At 40.7% G+C, this 25,119-nt stretch overlaps 1 protein-coding gene across 6 annotated transcripts in view; it reads right to left on the bottom strand.

Annotated features, from left to right (window-relative positions):
* Positions 1–23,948, bottom strand: part of ENAH (ENAH actin regulator) — a 134,636-nt gene extending 110,688 nt beyond the window's left edge. For 2 of the 6 annotated variants that reach the window (XM_066381307.1, XM_066381299.1), the window contains exons 1-2: positions 23,508–23,942; positions 6,263–6,374 (exon numbers count right to left, since the gene is read on the bottom strand). In XM_066381307.1, the coding sequence (XP_066237404.1) occupies positions 6,263–6,306 (44 nt within the window). In that variant the 5' untranslated portion in view covers positions 6,307–6,374; positions 23,508–23,942. Of the gene's footprint in view, positions 1–2,599; positions 2,719–6,262; positions 6,375–23,507 lie in introns of those variants that run through there. The other 4 variants (XM_066381264.1, XM_066381289.1, XM_066381279.1 and 1 more) reach the window with 4 other exon arrangements.
* Positions 23,949–25,119: the final 1,171 nt, after the last annotated feature.

The following is a 25,119-nucleotide window of genomic DNA, read 5'->3' on the forward strand; positions in this document are numbered from 1 at the left end:
ATTGCTCAGAGACTTCACAAGAAATGAGATGTTATCAATTTTCTTTTAAAATTTTCTTAAGATAAGTTAAGTCCATCCTATTAGTGTAAAGGAATGTTATAAACTACATTCCTCAACAAGCTCTCAATGCCGTAAATCTAACAGAGCCCTAAAATATTCATCTTCGATTTCTTCCACCATAAGACTTTACCTTTTAGAAATTGTTTCCTGTATGTTTATATACAATGTAAGTTTGCTGTTGTCCTTCACAGCTGACTATCAGTGAATTTCTGTTGCCAGAATTCCTTCTCTCACTTTAGAGAAGGGGTTCACTCCCCACTAGCCATAGGCTCATCATAGCACCGCACCCCTGCAGAGACAATGATCCAAGCAGGACTTGTTACCAGTCTTAATCCAGGATTGTCCTACCTGAAGATTACAGAAATCATTCTTTGACTTCAGTTTACAAAACTGGAACAATGGCAATCTGGAGAAACCATGAAGCAAGACTATGGTAACAAAGAATAAAGCCAAGCAAAGATAAGATAAACTCCTAGTCAACCAGAATTGCCGGCTCTGCTATTGTCCCTGAGACCTGAGAGCAGCTGCCCCGGGTCCAGAAGCTGTCACTTTAATTTTGTAGCTATATTAGAATCCTTCTTATGCTAACTTCAGTTTCCGTCAGTATCAGCACAATTGTTTTGTCTGATATACAGACACAGACAACTATCATAAGTACAAACAGGGTCCAGTCCCATTGAGACTGAGAAATCACCACTTTTGGAATACCTAGTGACTTGCACATTTATCTCAATTGTTATTAACATTTCATTTATTCTACTTTCCCCTTATTTTTTATAAAGGCAAAAACAGTCATAGTCAAATAAATGCATACAATGCTTTACAAATGCAATGATACTAACAAAATTGAATTGTTGAGCAGAAAGTTGTGCAATCTTTCAATAGTTCAAATTACTGTTTGTCAGATGACATACGAAATACTAAGCTGAGAGAAAGAAATGGTTTAATGGTACAGGTGCATAGCATATGAAAGCTCACTTAAGTGAAATCCTTCAGTAAGTTTTTATACTGAGAACGAAATAGGTTAACTTTCTTGTGGCCTACCAGAGGAAAAATGATGGGACCTAGAGCTTACAGAATAAGCATGGAAGACATCTACTTCAATATTACAGGTCTTATGTTGATATTATTGATAATTTAGTCCCTTATGTTATTTTTTCTTTTCTTTTTAGGTTTTTTTTTTTTTTTTTTTGTATTTTTCTGAAGTTGGAAACGGGGAGAGACAGCCAGACAGACTCCCGCATGCACCCGACCGGGATCCACCCGGCACGCCCACCAGAGGCGATGCTCTGCCCCTCCAGGGCTTCGCTCGCCGGGACCAGAGCCACTCTAGCGCCTTGGGCAGAGGCCAAGGAGCCATCCCCAGCGCCCGAGCCATCTTTGTTCCAATGGAGCCTTGGCTGCGGGAGGGGAAGAGAGAGACAGAGAGGAAGGGGGGGGGGGGGGTGGAGAAGCAAATGGGCGCTTCTCCTATGTGCCCTGGCCTGGAATCGAACCCAGGTCCCCCGCACGCCAGGCCAACGCTCTACCGCTGAGCCAACCGGCCAGGGCCCCCTTATGTTATTTTTTATAGTTGAAGATCTGAAGGAAAATTGTCACTGAAATAACCTGTTTATCGGTAAATATAAATTTGTATGAACATACTACACACTCTCATTTGGAAACATAACATATATTTAAGGTGTCTATTAATTACACCAAATGAATTAAGTTGTCAGCTAATATTAACTGGCGCTCACAAGAGAAAGCTAGCCAGAAATTTAAACCTGGGAATCAGCAGCCTGCAGCAGGTCAAGCCCAGGGCTGAATAAGATTAGGGAGGAGAAAGGGGAAGAAGGGACCACGAGATGCAGCCAATGAGACAAGGAGAGAACCAAGAGAGCTTAAAATCACTTAAGTCAAAGTGGTTCAAGGACAGGACGGTAAAACTGTGCTGAATGCCAGTATGAGGCCAGAGGCAACCAGCGAAGATTTCCACATTATCAACTCCCAGGAATGCTTTCCCTGGACCTTTCTATGGGAGGTGGGGGGATTCTATTAGAACTTAATACTTCTGAATTCTATAACCAGGTGCACAGCATATGAAAGCTCACTTAAGTGAAATCCTTCAGTAAGTTTTTATACTGAGAACGAAATAGGTTAACTTTCTTGTGGCCTACCAGAGGAAAAATGATGGGACCTAGAGCTTACAGAATAAGCATGGAAGAGAAAAGTCACTTTATCTCCAGTTGTTCATGATTTTCTAGCTAAGGAAATAACAGTGACTCAGGCTACACGTGAGAAGCAGCCCCTGGACAAGGAAGCTACTGACCCTGATTTCGGGCGCCTCCACCGACCACACTGAGCCCATTGGCAGGGCGAAGGAGAGAGCCAAGCCTGTTCCTGCCCCAGCGTTCAAGGGCAATGTCATTTAAAACACACATCGCTTTGTCTCATAGAGTCTATGACATAGACCATCCAACTTATCAAAATAATTAAGAGAGTTGAAGAGTAGAAAAAGTCATTTCATACACTCAAAAGACATTAAATGAAACCTTACCTGAGTAGTAACTGCATCAAAACAGAACTTAAAAGCAGTTTAAGGAGCAGAAACTGGTCTCCAGGCCTTCCTTCTCTTGAGCCCGATTCCAACCACAATTATAATTCTAGGTGTTATTCAGGCTAAAAGTCCAGCAGAGCCATACGTAAGTCAATTCTTCTTAGATTGAAAGATCGACATCAAAACATTCTCTGCTGCTACTGGTTGTGGTGAAACAGACACTCCATGTATTTGCTCACTGGCATGAAAACGGGTACAACACTTTTGGAAAGCATTTGGCAATATGACTCAAGAGCTTTTAAAACTGCTTCTATTTCTTCAGAGAGCTAATACTATTTCTGGAAATCTAAAGGAATTAGTCTGCAATTAGGAGATAAAAAACCCTTTTGGTTCATGAAAGCATTACTCATTATACAAAATCACTTTAAACCATGTAAATAGTCATTTAAAAGGAAATAGGTAAATTACAGTGAAATATGCAACTAATAAAATTCTGAACTGTTTTTTAAAAGGATAGAAAATTCAAAACATATGTGAACATGGCAAAAAATGCACAGAGTATAATCAAATGCATGTATAAATACACAAAAATAAAAGGAGGAAAAAAGTTTTTTAAGATGATGCAACTCTGAAGAGAAAGACAGGAACATATAAATTCAGGGAAGATCAAGATCCGGGGTTCTCTGATAGATCCGTAGATCTATCAGAATATTGGGAGGAGGGGGATGGCCAATATTAGTTAAAAACAGGAATAGAGAAACAGTGCCTAGCAGAGTCAGCAAAAAGCCACGCCGCTTTGACTGAAGGTTCAAATGACACCTTACACTGTTTTTTCTCCTTTCCATTCCTGCCTCCAACTCTTTATTCTAGATTTCCCCCCAATGCTACAATTAACTCCAAATTATCCATGAAAAAGAAGAGCATGAATTTAGAAAATACTAATCAGATGATCCAGTGCCAACTGGCTTTAGACTTCCAAAGGTATTCTATTGCAATTATCTAATAACAATGCACCTTCCTATATATCTGTATTAAACTATCAGAAAATAATTTGCATTCTCTGTACACTCTACTGGAAGGACCAGCATAGAAAATGGCCCAGCAACAAACTGCAAAAGGGAGTTAAACCCTTTCTACATGATGAGCCATAATATATATCATTTCATGTACAATTAACCATAATATAAAATACAAACTGTATCCTTTTAAAATAGTTAGAAAAAACTGTCTCAAATATTGCAGGGATTCATGGCCAAACCAAATTCATTAAAAGTTCAAAACACAGCTGAAGTGTGTTGACATTACTTGACAAAGCTACAAAAAAAAAATGTTTTTTAAATCATTGCTCTTACCACTAAACAGAAAAAGTAATTCCAAAGAAGGGCACCATAACATTGGCTGGGAATCCTGGCTCCCTCATGTGACTAACTTTATGTTCCACTCAGCCTTCGTGCTTGGAACACAATGCAAGTACTTACCTTTTAAGGTTGTGATGAAGATTAAATGAGTTAATTTATCTAAAGCATTTACAAGACAGCCTGGACTAAGTTACTAAACGATGCTAAATAAAGGTTGTCATTCAATTCTGATGGATAGAGATGATGGTTACATAACAATTTTAACATCCTTAATGCCATGGAACTGGACACTTAAAATGGTTAAAATGGTAAATTTTATGATATGTACATCAACCAATTGCACTAAAACATTTTAAATTCTGAAAGAAAGTAATCAGATTTCACATAAGATTCTATACAAGTTTAGAATTCCTACAAAAATAATCTTCATCAATTAAGGGGCAGTGGGTTCATACTTTTTTCTTTTTTCTTAAGTGAGAGGAAGAGAGATTCAGAGACAGACTCCCACATGCACCTGGACCAGGATCCACCCAGCAACTCCATCCCATGCTCTGCCCATCTGGGGCCATGCTCACAACAGAGCTATTTTTAGTGCCTGAAGTGGAAGCTCCACGGAGACATCCTCAGCACCCGGGGCCAAAAATGCTCTCATTGATCAAGCCATGGCTAGGCAGGGCGGCAGGGAGGGAGTGAGAGACAGAGGGGGAGGTGGGAGAAGCAGATGGTTACTTCTCCTGTGTGCCCTGACTGGGAATCAAACCCGGGGTTTCCATGCACCGGGTTGATGTTCTACCACTGAGACAATTGGATAGAGCCCATACTTATCAAAATAAATTTCAAAATAATGTTGTGCTACGGTCAAGTCTGATGTTCAAATTATTTAACTTGAATTTTCAAACAAAAATTTACTTGCTGGAAGTTGGCAATACCATCCCTCTTACAATAACAAAATGAGTGCTCTAACCTGAAACAACTTGGAAACAGATCTAGAAAACCCTTTCTCTGCAACTTCAACATGAGAACAGAAAGGCTTCACAGACCGTGTGAACCAATTACAAAAAGCAACAAAAATCTTTAAATGCCTGTTTTAAAATAAAACCTTGCAAAATAGCTCAAAACCACTCCTCTCAGATTAAAAAATGAGCATGTGGTGAAAAGGGACAGAGAATACCAATTTACTATACCCTATACTGACTGACAATGTTTGTTGCATAGCAACAAGATTCTGCAGTCTGAAACAGCACAGAACTCCTTTTCTTGATTTGCCAGGCCACAATTAACCCCATCAAGACTGGGAAAGTATGCAAAAACAAATTTGCATAGACTACTCCCAACATCAGAAGTCTAATGATATAAATTGTAAAGCTATAAAATCACAAGCCCAAACTCCAGCCTATTTACAACTTGAATCTATCCATGTTTCTTTATGTACCAGCAAAAATCTGCTGCTCAGTTTTGAACACATTTCTTTTAAAGGCATCACCGGCAAGAGCTGGTTTTTAAAAAATCCTACATATAGCATCACACATCTTTTGTTTCATAATTCCAAAAAGAAATTTGATCTTTTCAGCTTATTTTCTTCAAAATATATCATAATTTATAAGCAAGGGCTATAATTTCCTAACAAAATTTTTTCCCACTTAAAATTTATTTGAACTTGAACTAATTTTATGGATTGCCCATATAGGTAACATTTCACAAAAACATTTTTTGGGTTTTTTTTGCAGAAATCTACTTCACCTAAGAACAACAGAAAAGTTTGCAATGATTCTTGCCATACCTTTCAAATACTTGCACTGTTTCAGGATTTCCCCCCTTTTCTTATTGAATTTATTGGGGTGACATTGGTTTGCAAAACCATACAGGTTTCAAGTGCACAACTTGACAAAACATCGTCTGCACAGTGCATCACGCACCATGACTGCCAAGCCCCATCTAAGAAACAGATTAACTACAGAGAAAATCAATTAACAACAGTGGTACTCAAATTTTTGGAAGATGAGAAGGCCCTTTAGATTCCTTCATTTCTACTTTTAACATATGTTTGAGAAATTGTGATTTAAATGCACTTTAAATTTACTAGCTTTTAAATTAATCTGTACATTACCATAGCAGTAGCTACATATACGTGAAACATAACATATATGAAGGCTGGCATCTCTGGATTAAAGACAAAGCTTGGTGAACACAAGGGTTCAAGTACTCTTTCAAACAATCCCATAGCCGGCCCCAGAGCCCACAAAGTGGAAGTTATTAGTGTAGCAGAAAAGTTCAATCATTTGAAGATGTAGGGTAAAGCACTTACAGGTATGCAAGTGAGACAATGCTGGGGTCAGGTCCAGGTTCCATCACTCACTAGCCTCGTGTTGTCCAGCAGCAAGGGCATTAATGAGGATGATACCTACCCTGCAGAGTAGCTGTAAGGGTTAGAAGAATAATGGATAGAGGTAGGCAGCACATTCAGTTTCATTCATTTATCTGTCTTTCCAATCCTACACAATCCAGCCCCAATCTGCAGCATTTCCCATTACTTCTTATACAAACACCAAGTTGAGAACTTAGTATTAGAGGTGATTTTCAGGATGGAGAATGAAATCTGAGAAGCATTGAAAGGTAAAACAATTGGAGGCCATATATAAGAATTAAGAGCAAGGTCTCTGGAATTAGGCAGGGCTTGATTTGAACCTTAAGCTATCATTTACCAACCCTGTGACTTTAGCTAAGCCACTTACGTATCCTGAGCCTTACTTTCTCCCACTATAAAACAGCAATGATGACACCAATCTTATGGCTTATTCTAATCCTTTCAATGAAATGACTTACATGAAGCCATTAGCAATCTTCCTGGCCTGTCTTTAAATGAGCAACAGTAAAAACTATTATTTATCAAATAGCTACTTATTTTACATAGAGAATATTAAAAGTTGTCATATGTAATTAGCTAGCCTAGTAGGTATTGGACCCAGACTCAGAGACACTGTAATCTCCTGGTATTCAGACCTGTGCCAAGCTGGGTCCTCTGGATCAGTGAGGAAAACTTATCAGCTCTTTGGGACATAAAAGTTGATAATGAAAAAATATCATTTTTAAAACAATGAATTAGGTATATTTTAAATACCTGCATTACACTAAATTAAATACAATTTCCTTGAAAGTTTTTTTTTTTTTTTATTTCACTGGTTAAATTTGAAAACTGGTTTTTTCTTTAATCTTCAGGTAACTTGAAAATAGGTCCTTACCAATTGATTTTTCAGGGTAGAGTCTCTTTTCTAAAACACTTTATAAAATGTGGCTGGGTTACCAAGCTATCATCTAAGTAACTAAACAGATATAAGTAATAAAAGCAGGAAATAGCACAATATCACTTTTTTTTATTTACACATAAGACATTTAAATACACTGAACATACCTCTGGTCACCACGACTAGAGGGAAAGGCTACTAGTTTCTACTGCACAAAGGTTAGAGATACTAAACATCCTACAAGTCACCAGGCAGCTCCACAAATATCAACAGTGCCAAGGTTGAGCAACCCAGATATATAGGTAGGCATTCATATTACAGGACAAAATTACCAGCGTTTTCAACCACTGGTCTGCTGACTGATTAGCCAGAAATTTCATGTCAGTCCACAAACAAGTTAACCACCCTACGTTGTATGAAGATTACAGATCCAATATCTTATTCAAATTTGCTTATGCTCAAGATGATTTCTGCCTTAACATTCCCTGAAATAATTCTCCTATTTTCACTGGCCCCCAAGTATTAAAAGTTGAAAACCACTGAAATATACTACTATAAACTCTTTTACAAAAAAACTAGGAATATCCAGTTTTCTGAGCATCATTTATTGAAAATAATATCCTTTCCCCCATTGAATGGGTTGGTCTGGCACCCTTATCAAAAATCAAGTGACCATATATGTGAGAATTTACTTCTGGGTTCTCTATTCTGTTCCATTGGTCTGTAAGGCTCTACATACTTATGCTCCTACCATACTCTTCTGATTATTATAGCTTTGTTTTGAAATCAGACTGTGAGTTCTCCAACTTTGTTGTTTTTTAAGACTATTTTGGCTATTCAGAGCCCCCTGAAATTCCTTATGAATTTTAGAATGGGTTCTTCTATTTCTGGGAAAAAAGTGCCACTGGAATTTTGACTCATATTGTATTGAATGCGTAATTACTTTGGGTACTTCTATCATCTTAACAATATATCAATTCTTCCAATGCATTATCCATTAAAGGCCTTTTGATTTATTTAGGTCTCTTTAATTTAGTTCACCAACATTTTATCGTTTTCACTCTATAAGTCTTTCACCTCTTTGGTTAAACTTATTCCTAAGTATTTTATTCTTTAGAATGTCTAAAACAGAAAAGAAGTCCTTCAGATTAAAAGTTAAAGAGAAAGGGTAAAAGAACATTCAGGAGCTTAAACTTCATTTTTTCAAACATAAAGAAAACAACAAACAATATACCAAATCCATAAATCCTCTAAATGCATTATGGGAAGATGCAGAGCAAGGCAATAGATTATTATTATTTTATTTTATTTTGTATTTTTCTGAAGCTGGAAACGGGGAGAGACAGTCAGACAGACTCCCGCATGCACCCGACCGGAATCCACCCGGCATGCCCACCAGGGGCGACGCTCTGCCCACCAGGGGGCGATGCTCTGCCCCTCCGGGGCGTCAGTCACTCTGCCGCGACCAGAGCCACTCTAGCGCCTGGGGCAGAGGCCAAGGAGCCATCCCCAGCACCCGGGCCATCTTTGCTCCAATGGAGCCTTGGCTGCGGGAGGGGAAGAGAGAGACAGAGAGGAAGGAGGGGGCGGGGGTGGAGAAGCAAATGGGCGCTTCTCCTATGTGCCCTGGCCAGGAATCGAACCTGGGTCCCCCGCACACCAGGCCGACGCTCTACCGCTGAGCCAACCGGCCAGGGCGGCAATAGATTATTAATCCCACTTTGCAGAGAAAGAAACTGAGGTCTGGGACAGCCAGTGAGAGCAGAATAACTTTGAAACCAACGATGATTCTATTAAACTTGACTATCTCCATTCAATATGAAAAAACACCCTGAAAAATTTTCATATCCAGAGGCATATAAAAAGACCTCATTAAGAGGGATTTCCCTTTAAGTAGATGACGTGAACAAAATAACAGATGAACAGAACAAATGCTTTTTTAAAGCAATACAAAATTACACTGGCAATCTGCCGTGTTCTATACATACTAGGAAAAATTTTTGAATATCTGCAGATGACATTATTTAGGAAGGAATTCAACAAAAACAGATAAAATAGTCTCTACCCTCCTGATACTGTGTATTGCTGCTGGTCTTCACAACTCGTGCAAACTGATTCATGTCTCCTTCCCCACTAAACTGTGAAGGGACTAGGTTGTGGCTGTGTATGCTGTTACTTTTTCATAAGGGGTTTTGAGGATTTATCTTATCGGGCCATTTTACTAACCTTGGAATCACAGAGCAAAAAGAATCATGCAGCAAGTATGCCATGATAAGAAGTTTGGTCATAGCTCTAAAAGCAGTGGGAAGCCACTCAAAGTGTTTTTGACATGAGATAAGCTGATCCAATCTGAATTTCAGAAAGCTGGGACTGCTGCACAGTAACAGACTGGATGGGGTAAGAGTCCAATGCAATAAATTAGAGAATCCTGAAGACACATGTGAAAATGTGATATAGCAGTGGTCCCCAACCTTTTTTGGGCCACGGACCAGTTTAATGTCAGAAAATATTTTCACGGACCGGCCTTTAGGGTGGGACGGATAAATGTATCACGTGACCAAGACAAGCGTCAAGAGTGAGTCTTAGACGGATATAACAGAGGAAATCTGGTCATTTTTTAAAAATAAAACATCGTTCAGACTTAAATATAAATAAAACAAAAATAATGTAAGTTATTTATTCTTTCTCTGCGGACCAGTACCAAATGGCCCACAGACCAGTACCGGTCCGCGGCCTGGGGACCACTGTGATATAGGACAAAGATAGGTTCAAGGGTCTAACTATGACTTGTTGCCACACTCCCATAAATTACCAGATTGCCCTGGGAAGCAAAGGAATGCTAACATCAAAAAATCCACTAACAAACTGACCATTTATAAAATCAGTCCCTATCAAACATCCCTCCCAAGGGAACATTAACCTCTACCAGTCCATTTCACTTTTGCCATGTCAGTCTCTCAGTGACTGGAAGATATTTCAATTACAAAGCAACACAGTGCAAATCATCTACAAAGTGTAAGTGTAAACCTCCCCAAAGATGCAGGCCTTTATGAAGTCACTGAAAACGATGAGAACTATTTCCAACCACTGGCAAAGACACCGACAAAAATGACCAGACACTGACTGGGGAGGAACAGGAGGGAACTTAATGGAGTGATAAGTATGTTCTGCATCCTGACCTGGTTCGTGGCTACACAGATAGATGTGTATACACAGTAAAAATTCATCAAGCTGTGTGTACACTTATGAATTATACATTTAACTGTATGTAAATTTTACCTTAAGGGGAAAAGATAAGGAACCCAGGAAGAAATGGTCCTCCTTCCTCAAAGAATTGCTGGGTCTGAATGTGAAGCCTAGAAATCCCATGGCCTGCTTACTACCGGTGTGAAGATTAAGGGGACAAAAAGATTAGGCAAATATACCTGGGTTCTCAAAGACATCAGTAAGCCCATTCCTCTGGACTTCCAGTTACATGAGACTGAAAATTTTCTTAATGTTTATGCACTTGTTGAATCTGTTACTTGCAGCTGTTAACATTCTAAGCCGTACAATCAGTTAATGCTTGGAGAAGGCTAACAAACTTGAAGTAACAGGAGGTCAAAAGAAAATAATCTGAACATCTGGGCTTTACTAATGAAGCCCTGAACCTCTGGGCAAAAATGACTTTCTATAGGATCATACTGGAAAAGTCATTATAACATGAAAGAGACAGTTTCATGCCAGCTTGCAATTTTTAAAGAAAAATTATGAAAAGAAAAAGCAATCAACACTTGATTCATTCTTCTTCCATTCTAAGAACTGAACACATAGTTGCAACCCAAACATGAATGTTTTCATAATTTTGTTTCATTTTTCAAGATTAATCCTTTGTCCTTCCAAAATAAAGCTGTTTCTCCCTACCCCTGCTCTGCTATCTTTGAAATGTTGTTCCTATTCTAGGTCAATTCATTCTCCCCAATCTTGTTCCTGTACTAATTATTTTCAGAAAATTAAGAACCTTTATATGGTGAGATTTCAAAGAAAAATAAACTATCTGTTCATATATCAACATTAAGAAAATTCAAATGTACACCTTCATAAAAGTTCACCAACACAGAGAGGCCCTATGGTGTACCAGTTAAAAGCACGGGCCTGGGAACCAGGCTGTTTACTAGCTGGTCACCCTGGGGCAAGGCACTTAACCCTCCTGTGACTCAGTTTCCTCACATATAGGATGAGGATACCAAAAGTGCCTACTTTGTAAGTTGTCAGGAGTGTTAAATGGTTAATATGTAAAGTATTTCAGGTAATAAGAACTCAGTGATTGTTACCTACAATATTTCAAAATCTAAGAAAACAGGAATACAAATGTCAACATTGGAATTAAGTTAATTAACAAAGGAAAAACTTTTAAAAACATAAGCACATACTTTTTAAGTAAAATTAACACAAATAAAAGTGAGAGATGGACTTACAGTAAAAATGAGCTAAAAGTTTGTGTTTTTTTTTTGTTTTGTTTTGTTTTTCCTTTCTTTTTCATTTTTCTGAAGCTGGAAACAGGGCGAGACAGTCAGACAGACTCCCGCATGCGCCCAACCGGGATCCACCCGGCACGCCCACCAGGGGCGACGGAGCTAAAAGTTTAATTTCTGATATAAGAACTTTTTTAAAAGTACCATATCAAACCTATTAAACCAGAAACTAATATGTTGCTGTCTATTACTAAAGGTAAAATTAAAACTGTAAATATATGGAGAAAAAATAGAATAGAAAGCTCAATATTATAATAGGGTCAATTCTTTCTCTACCCATATCAATCCATTCATTTAACACAATCTAATTAAAACTCCAACAGGCTAGGGGAATAATTTCTTTTTTTATTTCATCTTTGTGTTAACTGATAAAAATTACTCTAAAACTAATCTAAAATAAATTAAATAAAATAGCAAAGTTTTGAAAAATAAGAAAACCAATAGTAACTTCCCTTACCAGATGTTTAAAACATTATAAAAAGTTGGAGTAATTAAAAGAATGAGGTACTAGCACAGAATTAGATAACTAGTGAGTCCAGCAACAGAATAATTGCGGGAATTCAGTATACAGTGAATGTTGCATTTCAAATCAATGGGAAAGGATGAATTACTGAACAAATGATGCTGACAAATGACTACTGCTTGATATTTAAACACTAACCTCCTATCTTATACCAAAATAAATTTCAAGTGGCTTAAATATAAATGTAAATGAAACCATAAAAGTCATAGAAGAAAATGTAAGTGAATACATATACTTTTAGGTTGGAGAAAGCATGACCCCAAAGGTAGAGATGTAAAGATAAAGATAGATTTGACATGAAATTTTAAAACTTCTATACCAAAACAATTAAAAAACAAGTGAGAAATTTTTTTTAAAAGATAATGTGTAGCTTTCACACCATGCCCCCAATGAATCACACCTCTTGATACATGCTGTGTAGTCTCCTCCCATACAGACCATGTGACTTGTTTTCGCCAAGAAGAGATAAGAGCCAGCAGCATGCAGACAGGTTTGCTAAGAGCTTGCACAGTGAGGCATGATCTCACCATTGGCTGCTATTACTGAGAGGTGAACAGGAAGACACACCACATGTACCAACCAAGGAATAAAAACATGTATGAGTCTAGATGAGACCAGCAGAAGAGCTGCCCAACCAACACATACACGTTTCATTAGATTCGGAGGTGGTCTGTTATACCACCATGGATAACCGAGATAATATATCCACACTTACTTATCAAATATATTATACATTGGTACCAGAAAAACTAAACATCCCACTGGGAACACAGACAAAGCACATGAACAAGTTGACTCACAGAAAAATAGGGACGGCCAATAAACACATGAAAAAATATTCATCTTTCAAAGAAATACAAATTAAAACGAGATAACAACTTTTGCCTATCAGATTGGCAAAGATTTAAAAGGCTGACAATGCCCTGAGTTGGCCAGAATGTGGGGAAATTGGCACTCCCATCTACCATCCCTAATTTGGTAATGTGTATCAAAAACTGATAAAATTCCCTTTGGTCTGGGAATTTCATTTATTATTCACTCAAGTGCTTATTGTGTACTCGCAGAGAGGCCTGTGCTGGGAACTAGAAATATAGAACCTTAATAATTTTGGTTTTATTATTAATTTGGGCTTTATTCTGAGAGCACTAAGATGCCACCAAAGGCTTTAGCAAGGCAATAACAATATCTGATTTTCACTTCAGGATCATTCCAACTGATGCATGGGAAATGGAGGACAAGAATGGAAAAGAGGAGACGTTTATTATTCAGGTGAGAGTAAGAGTGGCCAGGACTTGAGCAGAGGCAGTGAGATGGGGAGGAGCAAACGGAGGTTGCTCTGACCTGGCAGAACCTGCTGATAACGAGAAAGGAAAAAAACAACTACTTGACTTATGTGCAGATGTAAAATATCAGATATGGACACAAGGACATATACTCAAAGATGTTCGTAGCAGTGTTTTTATAACAGAAATAATGGGGAAAAATCTGAAAGTTGACCACTACAAGGTTAAGTAGATTAAGGTCATCCAAAGCATAGTGAAAATACTATGCAGTTAAATTATACAGATCTGTATTTAGTGATAAGAAGTAGGAGGAAAGGAGACAATTACAAAATAATATAGTATAATTGCACCTGTACAGAGTATGATTTCACTTCTATTTAAAACATACTCATACACATCTACAAGCATATCTATGACTTGTATATATGTATTATAAAAAGTCTAGAAAGCTGTACATCAGAATTCTAATGGTTTAACATCTCTATACTTTACATACTTTCTAAAATCTATGCAAAACATATACTGCCTTATAATGGAAGGGAAAAAGTAATTAAAAAATTTAAAAACACTGACCTGAGCCTCACCCGTGGTGGCACAGTGCATAGAGTGTTGATCCGGTGTATGAAGGTCCTAAGTTGGAAACCCCAAGGTCACCAGCTTGAGCGCCAGGTCATCCAGCTGGAGCGTGAGGTCACCAGCTTGAGCATGGGTTCATCAACATGATCCCATGGTCACTGGCTCAGTTGAAGCCCCTACCACCACCCCCAAGTCAAAGCACACACGAGAAGCACTCAATGAACAACTAAAATGCCACAACTACGAGATGATGCTTCTCATCTCTCTCCCTTCCTGTCTCTCTCACAAAAAATAAAAATAAAAAAACTAATCTGACATGTATTTGAATAGTAATTGGTTCATTTTCTTAAAATACTGCAAATACAACAATTAAAGAGACTACAAGAAATGAAAATAACTAAGTTTTAAATCAGGGGTCCCCAAACTTTTTACACAGGGGGCCAGTTCACTGTCCCTCAGACTGTTGGAGGGCCGGACTATAAAAAAAACCTATGAACAAATCCCTATGCACACTGCACATATCTTATTTTAAAGTAAAAAAACAAAACAGGAACAAATACAAATCTCACTTATGTTCTGGGGTTCTTTATGAAGCTGCTGCTTCCCTACCAAGTTGACACATAAAACGCAGATACCAAAAAGGACAAGAGACTGAGGACCTGGGAAGCACAGTTAAAGGTAGTCATGTTGACTTCATCTTATCAGGTGTACTATTTGCCAAGATCAAGTATTCTAGAAGGCCAATGCTACTGGAAATGTTACTCAGGCCATTTAAAAATGTCATCAAGCCTGACCAGGCGGTGGCGCAGTGGATGGAGCGTCAGACTGGGATGCAGAGAACCCAGGTTCGAGACCCCAAGGTCGCCAGCTTGAGCGCGGGCTTATCTGGTTTGAGCAAAAACCCACCAGCTTGAACCCAAGGTCGCTGGCTCCAGCAAGGGGTTACTCAGTCTACTGAAGGCCCGTGGTCAAGGCACGTATGAGAAGGCAATCAATAAACAACTAAGGTGTTGCAACGCGCAATGAAAAACTAATGACTGATGCTTCTCATCTCTCTCCGTTTCTGTCTGTCTGTCCCTGTCTATCCCTCTCTCTGACTCATTCTCTGTCTCTGTAAACAATAAATTAAAAAAAAAAAAAAAAAACTGACCTGAGGTGGCGCAGTGGATAAAGCGTCGACCTGGAAATGCTGAGGTCGCCGGTTCGAAACCCTGGGCTTGCCTGGTCAAGGCACATATGGGAGTTGATGCTTCCAGCTCCTCCCCCCCTTCTCTCTCTCTCTGTCTCTCCTCTCTCTCTCCCTTTGTCTCTCCCTCTCCTCTCTAAAATGAATAAAAATAAAATAAAATAAAAAATAAAAATGTCATCAAGCCTATTTCATTCCCCAAAGTCAAAACTTTCCTGGCATTTGATATTACTGAATCTCACCACCCAGGCTAAAGTTTTCTGAAGATTCTGGCCCTGGCCGGTTTGCTCAGTGGTAGAGCGTCGGCCTGGCGTGCAGGAATCCCGGGTTTGATTCCCGGCCAGGGCACATAGGAGAAGCGTTCATCTGTTTCCCCACCCCTCCCCCTCTTCTTCCTCTATGTCTCTCTCTTCCTCTCCCACACAGCCAGGGCTCCATTGGAGCGGGGTTGGCTGGGCGCTGAGGATGGCTCTATGGCCTCTGCCTCAGGCGCCAGAATGGCTCTGGTTGCAACAGAGCATCGCCCCCTGGTGGGCATACCAGGTGGATCCCGGTCGGGTGCATGCGGGAGTCTGTCTGACTGCCTCCCGGTTTCCAACTTCAGAAAAAACACACACACACACACACACACAAAAAGATTCTGCTGGGTGTGCCTCATTGCTTTTATCGGTGACTTCAGTCATCCTTACTTACAACAGAGCTACCAGGGCGATGACTGCTACCTCCACATGGAGACAGAGCTCCTAAACTGCCTCGGGCCTCTCAAAGACAGCGCCATCCAAGTCTCCACTTAGCCTGCACCCCCCTCTGCCTGGTTTCCTACAGAGAAACATCCAGAGCTTCTGTCTTCAGTCTCTCTTCCTTAAAAAATGAAGATGTCAACGTAAAATGTTAATCCAAAATTTAAAAAAATGTCAGGAACAATGTAAAGCATATGAGACCTTCTTCTGATAACCTTCTAGCTAATAAATGAAAATAATGTCCCAAGGATAGGGGACTGCGAGTTGAAACAGAATTCACATAAAATAAAACTCACCATTTTAAAGGACAGAATTCAGTGGCTTTTAATATAGTCACAGGGTTGTGCAACTATCACCACAGGTTAATTCCAGAACATTTTCATCACACTAGAAAGAAACCCCATACATATCCATAGTAACATTCACCTCCATTCCTCCTGCACTCTCCCAAACCCTGGCAACCACTAATCTACTTTCTGTCTCTACAGATTTGTCTATTCTGGACATTTCATATCCATGGAATCATACAGTATGTGGCCTTTTGTGTCTGACCCTCTCCTCTTAGCATGTTTCCATCCACACTGGAGCATGTAGCAGCACTTTACTCCTTTTCCCGGTCAAATATCACTCCACTGTAGGGATAGTTTGATTCTCCATTGATCAGGCGATGGACATTTGGGCTGTTTCCACTTTTTGGCTATTATGAATAATGCTGCCATAAACACTGTGAACATATTTTTGTGTGGACGTATGTCTTCATTTCTCCTGGATCCACACCTACAGTGGGACTGCTGGGTCATAGTAATTCTATGTTTAAGTTTTTAAGGGCGTGCCAAATTATTTCTAAAGCAGCTGTACCATTTTACATAGTTCTTTATAGTCTTAACATAGATGTAAGAGACATCAGACTTGCACAGGGGATTTCCTCTTATCAAACCTGTTTTATGCCAATTGTTATGCCAGCATTTGAAATGACTTCTGATTTATTTTTCCCAACACCTCTGTAATGCAAAAATCATAAACATTTTACAGAAGGAATTCAAATCTCAAAAACTATAACCTACTCAAAAATTTCAATCAGGAAGTGTCAAAATAGGGTTCAAAGTCGGGTTGATTTCAGAGCTTGTTCGCTTTATCCTCCACCTCGCAACCTCTACACTTAATATACACACTCTGCTTCACACCAACACTATTCTTTGGATAAGTTACACGCTAATTAAATTTACCAGAACCGTTCTAGAACAGAAGCTTCCCAATGTACAGAAATTTCTAGAAAACACAAGAGATTTTGTGTAAATCCGCCCCTCATTTATCTATAAATCGCCTAAACATTATTCAGATTAGCATCTTCCATTAAAGTTGTATGCACTGACAAAAAAAATGTAGATGTCATCTGCTACAGACTGAAATGTGTGTCATCCCCCCCCTTCCCACCCAATTCATATGTTGAAGCCCTATTTCTCCATGTGACTTCATTTGGAGATAAAACTTTTAGGAGGGGACTAAGGTTAAGTAGGGTCATCAGTGTGGGATGCTAACCTGATAGAATTGGTGACCTTGTAATAAGAGGAAGAGAGATCTCTGTTTATCTCTCTCTGTGTGTCATTAAAGGACACAACAAGGAGGCAGCAGAGAAGACAGGAGTCCGCAAGCCAGTCAAGAGAGCCCTACATGACCCCAACCACTGTGTCACTGGGATCTCAGACTTCAAGCCTCCAGACCTTTGAAAAACTAAGTTTCTGTCATTGAAGCCACCCAGTCTAGGGTATTTTGTTATGGCAGCCCAAGCTGACTAACACAGCTTCCCTCATGAGTATCACGAACTATCCAATTTAACATTCATAGCAGCTTTATCTATCTTCAAAAAGGGGCAGGGGATTATTGGTATTTTAAGAGCTTGATAAGACTCAAAAGAGCAGATATTAAATGGAGTAAAAATAAGCTAAATCAATAGACGTGCATAAACATACTGTTCAAAACTATTTATAAGTCCCATGATCAAAAAGACTAAAAACAAGAAAGATGGTCCTTCTATTCACTCAGGTTTTAAAGAAAAAGTCAGGGAAACAGGGTATCCTCCAAAAGGCTTTGGAGTTACACAAACCTGAATGTGACTCTTCTGGGCTACTTCTGAGCTTTGTGTTTTATTTAGTAAGAAACAAAATCTACACCTATTCCTGTGGCCAGGATGCTGGTTTTGTTTGTTCGTTTGTTTGTTGAATTAAGTAACTTTATTAACATATACTATATGCCAAATCTTACACCCCATAGCACACACTATAGCTTCTAGAACATTACCAGTGTTATAATAGTGTTTGTTCTGGTTAATGAGCAGATTGTGGAAAACAACACTACAATAAAGTCAAAACTTTACATGAGCACCTTGCTGGTACCATGAATATAAGAATGCAGTCCCTGCCTTCAAGGTGTTTACAATGAAAAGGGAAAGAGATTCAGGTTATTTATAAAACAATGTAATAAATGCAATAGCAAAAAATATGCAGAGTGCACAGGAACACTCAGGAATAGCTGGGTGGTAGATAAACCAGGTACACGTATGTCCCAGGTCTGACAAGGACTTGTCTTCCTGCTTTCTATTCTATAAAACTTCCTACGCCTTCATTTAGGGAAGCATCCACTGAGGTACAGCCTCAGCTCAGATTCTCTCTTGTTAACTTTCACTTCCACTCAATTCTATCCATCAATTTCAAAGAAAGGGAATGGGGGCAAGCAACTTTAAATTGACAAAGGAAGAGCTTCAAGTATCCTTTTTCTCCCCACAACTACTTAAAAATTGAAATCACATTTTTCCAAATCCTTCTTACACTCATGATAAAGACTGGGTGTTTTACAAATTGTACAATCACCCCAGATTTAAGCTGTGTGTAGAGTAAGTAACCAAAACCATCAGTTCAATCGGTAACTTTTTCTATACTAGCCAAACGGTGTAGAAGCTATTTTGCTCATTCCAAACAGGCTAACAAGGTATCTGAAGCCTTGAATAATGAATAAACTTTGGTAAATTTTCTCCATTAATCCATACTTATTCAAGATTTATTCACCTAATTAATACCTACAATGCCAAATAATGCCTACAAACCAGGCAATGAGTCTTTAAAAATACAAATTTGGCTCCTGTCCTTAAAATAAACCTCTGTGGGAAAGTCACACATCCAACAGCTACCAGAATAAATGAAGACCCCAGAGAACACAGACACTACTATTTGCATCCTTTTATGGCTCACTCTCTCACTTGACACAACCATCCTGTAAAATAACTAAGTATCTCCATTTTTACCAGTTTGCTCAGTTAACGAATCAGCATATAAAACCTGGATCTTCTGTGCCTCACTTGTAACCACACTCTAAAATGCATATTACCTTTATCACTACCATAAACGAAGGTAACAAAATTACAAAAAGTACTTCAAAGACTCTAAAAATACCCAAGAAAGGAAATGGGACTGATCCATTTCCTCACCTATAAAATAAGAAGGCCAGGCTGGATCACAGATAATTAGATATGTGGCACTGCAGTTAACACTCGCCAGTGCCATACTCTGGGACTCATGTCCCAGTCAAACATTACTAATCACGGCATAATTTCCCACCAGGCCCAGAAATGCATCTACATCTGTATCAACATGGCAGCCACTAAAAACTGGAGCAAGTAAGCAAAATGTAACCTACTTGCCATCCTTGAACTATCTATAGGATAAGGCCCAGAAAGGTGAAGCAAACTACCCAAAAATTTTATGTAATTAAGCCTCAAACAAGAGGAGTAACATAATTGTATAACACATATAAGTACACAAAGCACATTTTCTCTTATCACCATTTGACCCTCCCTACCCAGTAAAGAATTATCCCCATTTTACATCTTTAAACAATGAATCAATGAAATCACGTGATTAGTTCAAGGTCATTCAGCTAGTATATGGCTTGGATGAATCCTCACAACCCTACACCTTTTTTACATGAGAAAGTCAGAGAATAGTGAGTGGAATCCTGGACTATTTAATATGAACCAAAGAATGTCAATCCAAAATCTTCTGAGCTCGTCTTAGCCTCTACGCTACTGCAACTATTTTAGATCAGACAAGCTTCTCTTTCTATAAAAAAATAAAAATTTTAAAAACTTGAGTAACTAACCACTTAGTATTTAAAAAATGCAATCACCTAAAAAGCATACACTATAATATTACATAGGTATACCTACTTCAGTCACAAATCATCTAATACTTTTGAAACTTTACATAAATGAAAAATAAAAATAGAACCCAAAAGTTTGATGTTATACTAAAAGTACCAGTTTGGAGGGTTTCCAACCCTTTTGCTGTGTTGTATATAAAATCCACTTTCCCTTTTTAAAAATTCTCATCTTTAAGCAAAGTATTAAAAAGTAATTCTAAAAAAAAAGTAATTCTATACATTGCTTTATGTTGCAGAATGGCTTTAAGATTGTTTCAGGAATGTAAAGTATTATTCAGTTCCCTTCTGTAGAGGGATTATTACATTACATCACAGTAGGCATGCTATTCCTACAATTAAAGTCATCTAAGGCAGTGGTCCCCAACCCCCACCCCCCCCCACCCCACCCCCTGCGGCGGACCAGTACAGGTCCGTGGGCCATTTGGTAACGGTCCGCAGAGAAAGAATAAATAACTTACATTATTTCTGTTTTATTTATATTTAAGTCTGAACAATGTTTTCTTTTTTTTAAATGACCAGATTCCCTCTGTTACATCTGTCTAAGACTCACTCTTGATGCTTGTCTCGGTCACGTGATATACATTTATCCCTCCCACCTTAAAGGCCAGTCAGTGAAAATATTTTCTGACATTAAACCGGTCCATGGCCCAAAACAGGTTGGGGACCACTGATCTAAGGGATCTTATCCCAAATACTTAAACAGCAACATAGTCATCATATCCTCTCTTTGGAATCTGACCAACTTAAGTGGAAATTTCTACGAAGGCATTCCTATTTCTGAATGGCCTCTAAAACGTCAGAACTACTCCTTAATATAACTAAAGTAGACCTGATTTAATAGTGTAACATTTGTTCTACACTACTTGAAAGCAACACTGAGACTAAGTCAAATATTAATATATGCTGAAAAGCCCTATCCCAAAGCTTTTTGTTACCAGCACAAGAACCTTTTACTCCCAAATCAGACCATCCTACTTTTACAGGTATCCAAAGAACTGGTAACACACAAATTGCACAAACCACCTACCAAATAATCCAGTGCCTTCCAAAGTGAAAAGCTGATCTTCTTTTCTGCTCTTAAATTATTCAGAATTAGCCTACAAAGAATTACTGTAGACAGCCCGAACAAACTTTTCAGACCTGTGTATTGTGTTCTCTATTTGTAACTGGACTTTACATAAATGAAAAACTCCGTGTCATTCCTCCTCTCTACATTTAATAAGGAAGAGAGCAGAAAAAGCGCCTAAAAAGTACAAGTTACTATTTACTAGAAAAGGCACTTGTAAGTGAAGACGTAATTTACCTGTGACAGATTGACAGCGACACATGATAGAGACCATACTTCACTGAATACCTAAAAGTTCAACTATTTTTCTTTTTGGTTCACAACTTCCGAATCAACAAACTTTACAATCACTTTATTTAAAAACACCCTCGTTTCACTATTTTATATACATTGCTCAGTGTTAACATAAATTTAACCAAAGTTTGGGGAAAAACTGATGGCTTCCAATCTGCAAGACCCATATAGCATTCGATCTCTAAAGGAGAAATCAACAATATAAGTATTACAAGATATATAACATTACGTGTTTTATTACATTTTCTGAGTTTTCAATGACATCAGTAACTTGATTAAAAAAGTAAAAATAAATTAAAAAAAAAAAAACAGGAGCAAGCCCATGGCTCGAGTTTTTCAAGCCATATTTTACAAAGATTATGGTTTTTGGTTTGCTCATCATCACATTTTAAACTAATCCATTACATTTGAAAATAACTCGTGTGAAATCACAAAGGAAAAGGGTTCGCTTAAAGACACAGCATTTAACACAATTTTTAAGGCCACTACAATAAAGATCTATAATTTGGAATCAAAGAAAAACATTAATTCCAATTCACAGTAAACTGAAGTACGTGGCTCTAATACAAAAAAATATAAATATAAAAAAATGGGAAAGTGCTCAACCGTGATAGAAAACAGAAAACTAAAGTTTAAAGGGGAAACTACTTAAATTGGGGAAGAATTCCAATGCCATGACATTTTCTTGCCAAAGGGAAGGAATCTGTAGATTATATCATTCAAATCTCATTGTATTACATTATAAAGGTCTTGGCAACGGGTTAGCCATTAATCTTTAACACAAAGGAGATTCAAATCCAAATGAACTGTAAGCCTATCTCTTCCAGGACACAGAAATGGAGTAATTTACTTTATCCACAATTGTTTAACCTAAAAGGAAGGCCTATAAGGATGATAGTGCAGAATGGATCAGCCTTCAGTCTACCAAGTCCTATTTCTCACGAAGTCTTGCACTAATCCGAAAAGAGAAGGTTATGGACACACAACAGGCTTAGGGGAGGCTTAAAAAAAATAATCTCCAATGAATGACACACCACACCATGGCTTATTCCCTTCCACAATTGGAGAAACGAAAAAGAAAAATGTCACACCATATGTTTCATCGTAGCAATTAAAAAACTACCCAGATTACGATGGTATGTTCAATTCTTGACTCTGGGGCTGAAAAAAACTGTAGCTTGTTTTATTGGTCACAGAGGAAAGGGGGGAAGCAGCTGCTGCAATGCAACACAGGCTGCTACAGAGCAAGGAGAGAAAGGGGTTTTGCAAACAAATCCCTCCCCGCCCCCGTTTACACACCCCAAAAAACTAACTTATCCCAGCCTTTCACTGTCCTCTCCTTAGAAACCGAATAAATTCTTTCCTTTCCCTCCCAATCAGGAAATGTCCCCTCTCAGAGCTCCTTTACCTACCACTACCGGAGCACTTTATAACCGCCGAGATTTCGGATCTCTCAAACTTTTCCTCCTTTTTTTAATTAAACACAAGAGTTGTGTCGCTCAAGTGCACGGGATTTTTACAGATAAACGGGAAAATACCTGTTCCCGAGCCACGCGCCCGCCTCGATTCTCGAACCCCTCCCCATCTCCTAGGTTTGGCTGGCAGAGACTGGGGGGGAGGGAGCCGGGCACAAATTAAATTGAGGAAGGGAAATCCTGGGCAGAAGACGAGCATTTGAGGGGGAAATGGGAGACCGTCGAAAAGAGACCCTCCGCCGCCCCCAACACAAGGGGATGAGGAGGGTTCCAAGAAAGAAAGAGAAATGAGAAGGGACAAAGGGGGAAGGAGGGGGAGAGGAGACCGGAGCCCCAGGAGCCGCGCCGGGGAGGAAAGGCGGGGTCCGAGGACAGCGGGGTCTCGGCTCCCGCGGCACAATGGCCCTCCCAGCCCCCGCCCGCCCCGCGCGCCACTCACCTCATGGTGCCGGCGGCGCCGAGGCTGCCCCAGCAGCCGGGAGACGCGGGAGGCGCGGAGCCCAGGGGGTCTGTCCTCCAGGGGCGGGGACGCAGCCGCGAGACGGGAGACTACTGACAGGCGGCTTCCTGGGGCAGTCAGGAGGCTACACCATCTCCGCGCACAAAGCCGAGGCGCCCGCCGGGAGAGCGAGGGGAGAGGGCGAAAGAAAGGCTGCGAGGGGGCGGAGAGGCCGAGCGCCGAGCAGTCCCGCGGCCGTCGCCGCCTTCGGGAGCTTCCTCGGCCGCCCTCGCAGGGGTGCCCGCCAGGGCCGCGCGCCCGGCCGCCGCTCCCCAGGCCCGTGCCCGCCGCCGCCCAGGCTGTGCGCAACCGGCAGCTGCGGCAGCCGCGGGAGGAGAGTCGAGATCGTCGCCGCCAGGAGCCGGGGAGGAGGCGGGGCGCACGGCGGAGGAGCGCGCAGGCGCCGCCCTCCTCCCCTCTTTTCCCGGGGGCGAGGGGGCGGCGCGGGGGGAGGGGCGGCGGGGGGGGCCGGGTGCTCCCCGCCAGCCGCCGGCCGGGCCCCCGCCGGACTGCGGAGAGCGGGAGGGGGGAGCCGTTCGCGACGTCGGGGTGCTCAGGCTTTTTGTTGCTTCCCCACCCCGCCCCCTTCAGCCCCTCGGGATTGGGGCTGCCACCCCCCTCCCTCCGCCGGGGGTTCCTCGCCTGGGGTTGTCCTTGGCGATCGGCCCCCTCCCCGCTGCCTCGCGCTCCCCTGGGGCTGGGGAAGCTCTCAGGCCTCCCCTGCGGCCGGGACGCGGAGACCGAGATGCCTGGACCTCCCCGGTGCCTCGCGTGGGGAGCCGGGAGGTGGCGACCGGCATGCGTGACTGGGCACCCGGCCGGGGTACTCCGGATCCGTGGCGGCTGGGGGCCCTTGCACGGGGTTTGTCGTCAGCTCGCCCTGTTGTTGTCTCAGGACCGAGACTGCCGAGTTAGTGGGCGTCCCGGCCAGCCCCGCCGCGCCGCCGTTCCCAGCCATTCCTCCGGGATCGGGGGGCGGGAGGGAGTGTAAATGTAAAATATGGTCATCGTTGTTCGCCTCGCTCCTTTTCTTCCCGAGGAATCCCTGCGTACTGTACCTATTTAACGAGTCGATATGCACACTATGTATAGAGATGACTTCATACCCCAACCAGCGCGGCCAACTCGCGGGGAAACGCAGTCGCCGAGAGACGCGCGACACCGCAGGAGTGTAAGACACGCAGCCAGTGAAACCCCTATCTCGTCATTAGCGGAGAGGGAATTCCAGCCGGGGGTGGGGAGGGATGTGAACTAACGATAGTTTTACATTTTCCGTCGTTCACATTCTGTCTCGAAATCACCTCCTTTAAAGGGTATAAAGAGATGTAAAATGCTGGCGAAGCAAACTCATTTAAAGTCAAACGGGGTGGGGGGTTTATCTAGGACGCCAGACAGTACAGTTGTGGGAGTTTTTCATTATGCAAAAGTAAATCCAATAAAAAGAATTTTAAACTGGACAAATTGCAGGCCTCTCGTAATCTCGAGAAAGGAAGGGACTGTATTTTCTATAAAAAGATGGCTAGGATGGAAAAGGTCTGTTGCTACTTGGTTC

The sequence above is a fragment of the Saccopteryx leptura genome, chromosome 1 (genome assembly GCF_036850995.1).
Source record: "Saccopteryx leptura isolate mSacLep1 chromosome 1, mSacLep1_pri_phased_curated, whole genome shotgun sequence".
NCBI classification, from domain to species: domain Eukaryota; kingdom Metazoa; phylum Chordata; class Mammalia; order Chiroptera; family Emballonuridae; genus Saccopteryx; species Saccopteryx leptura.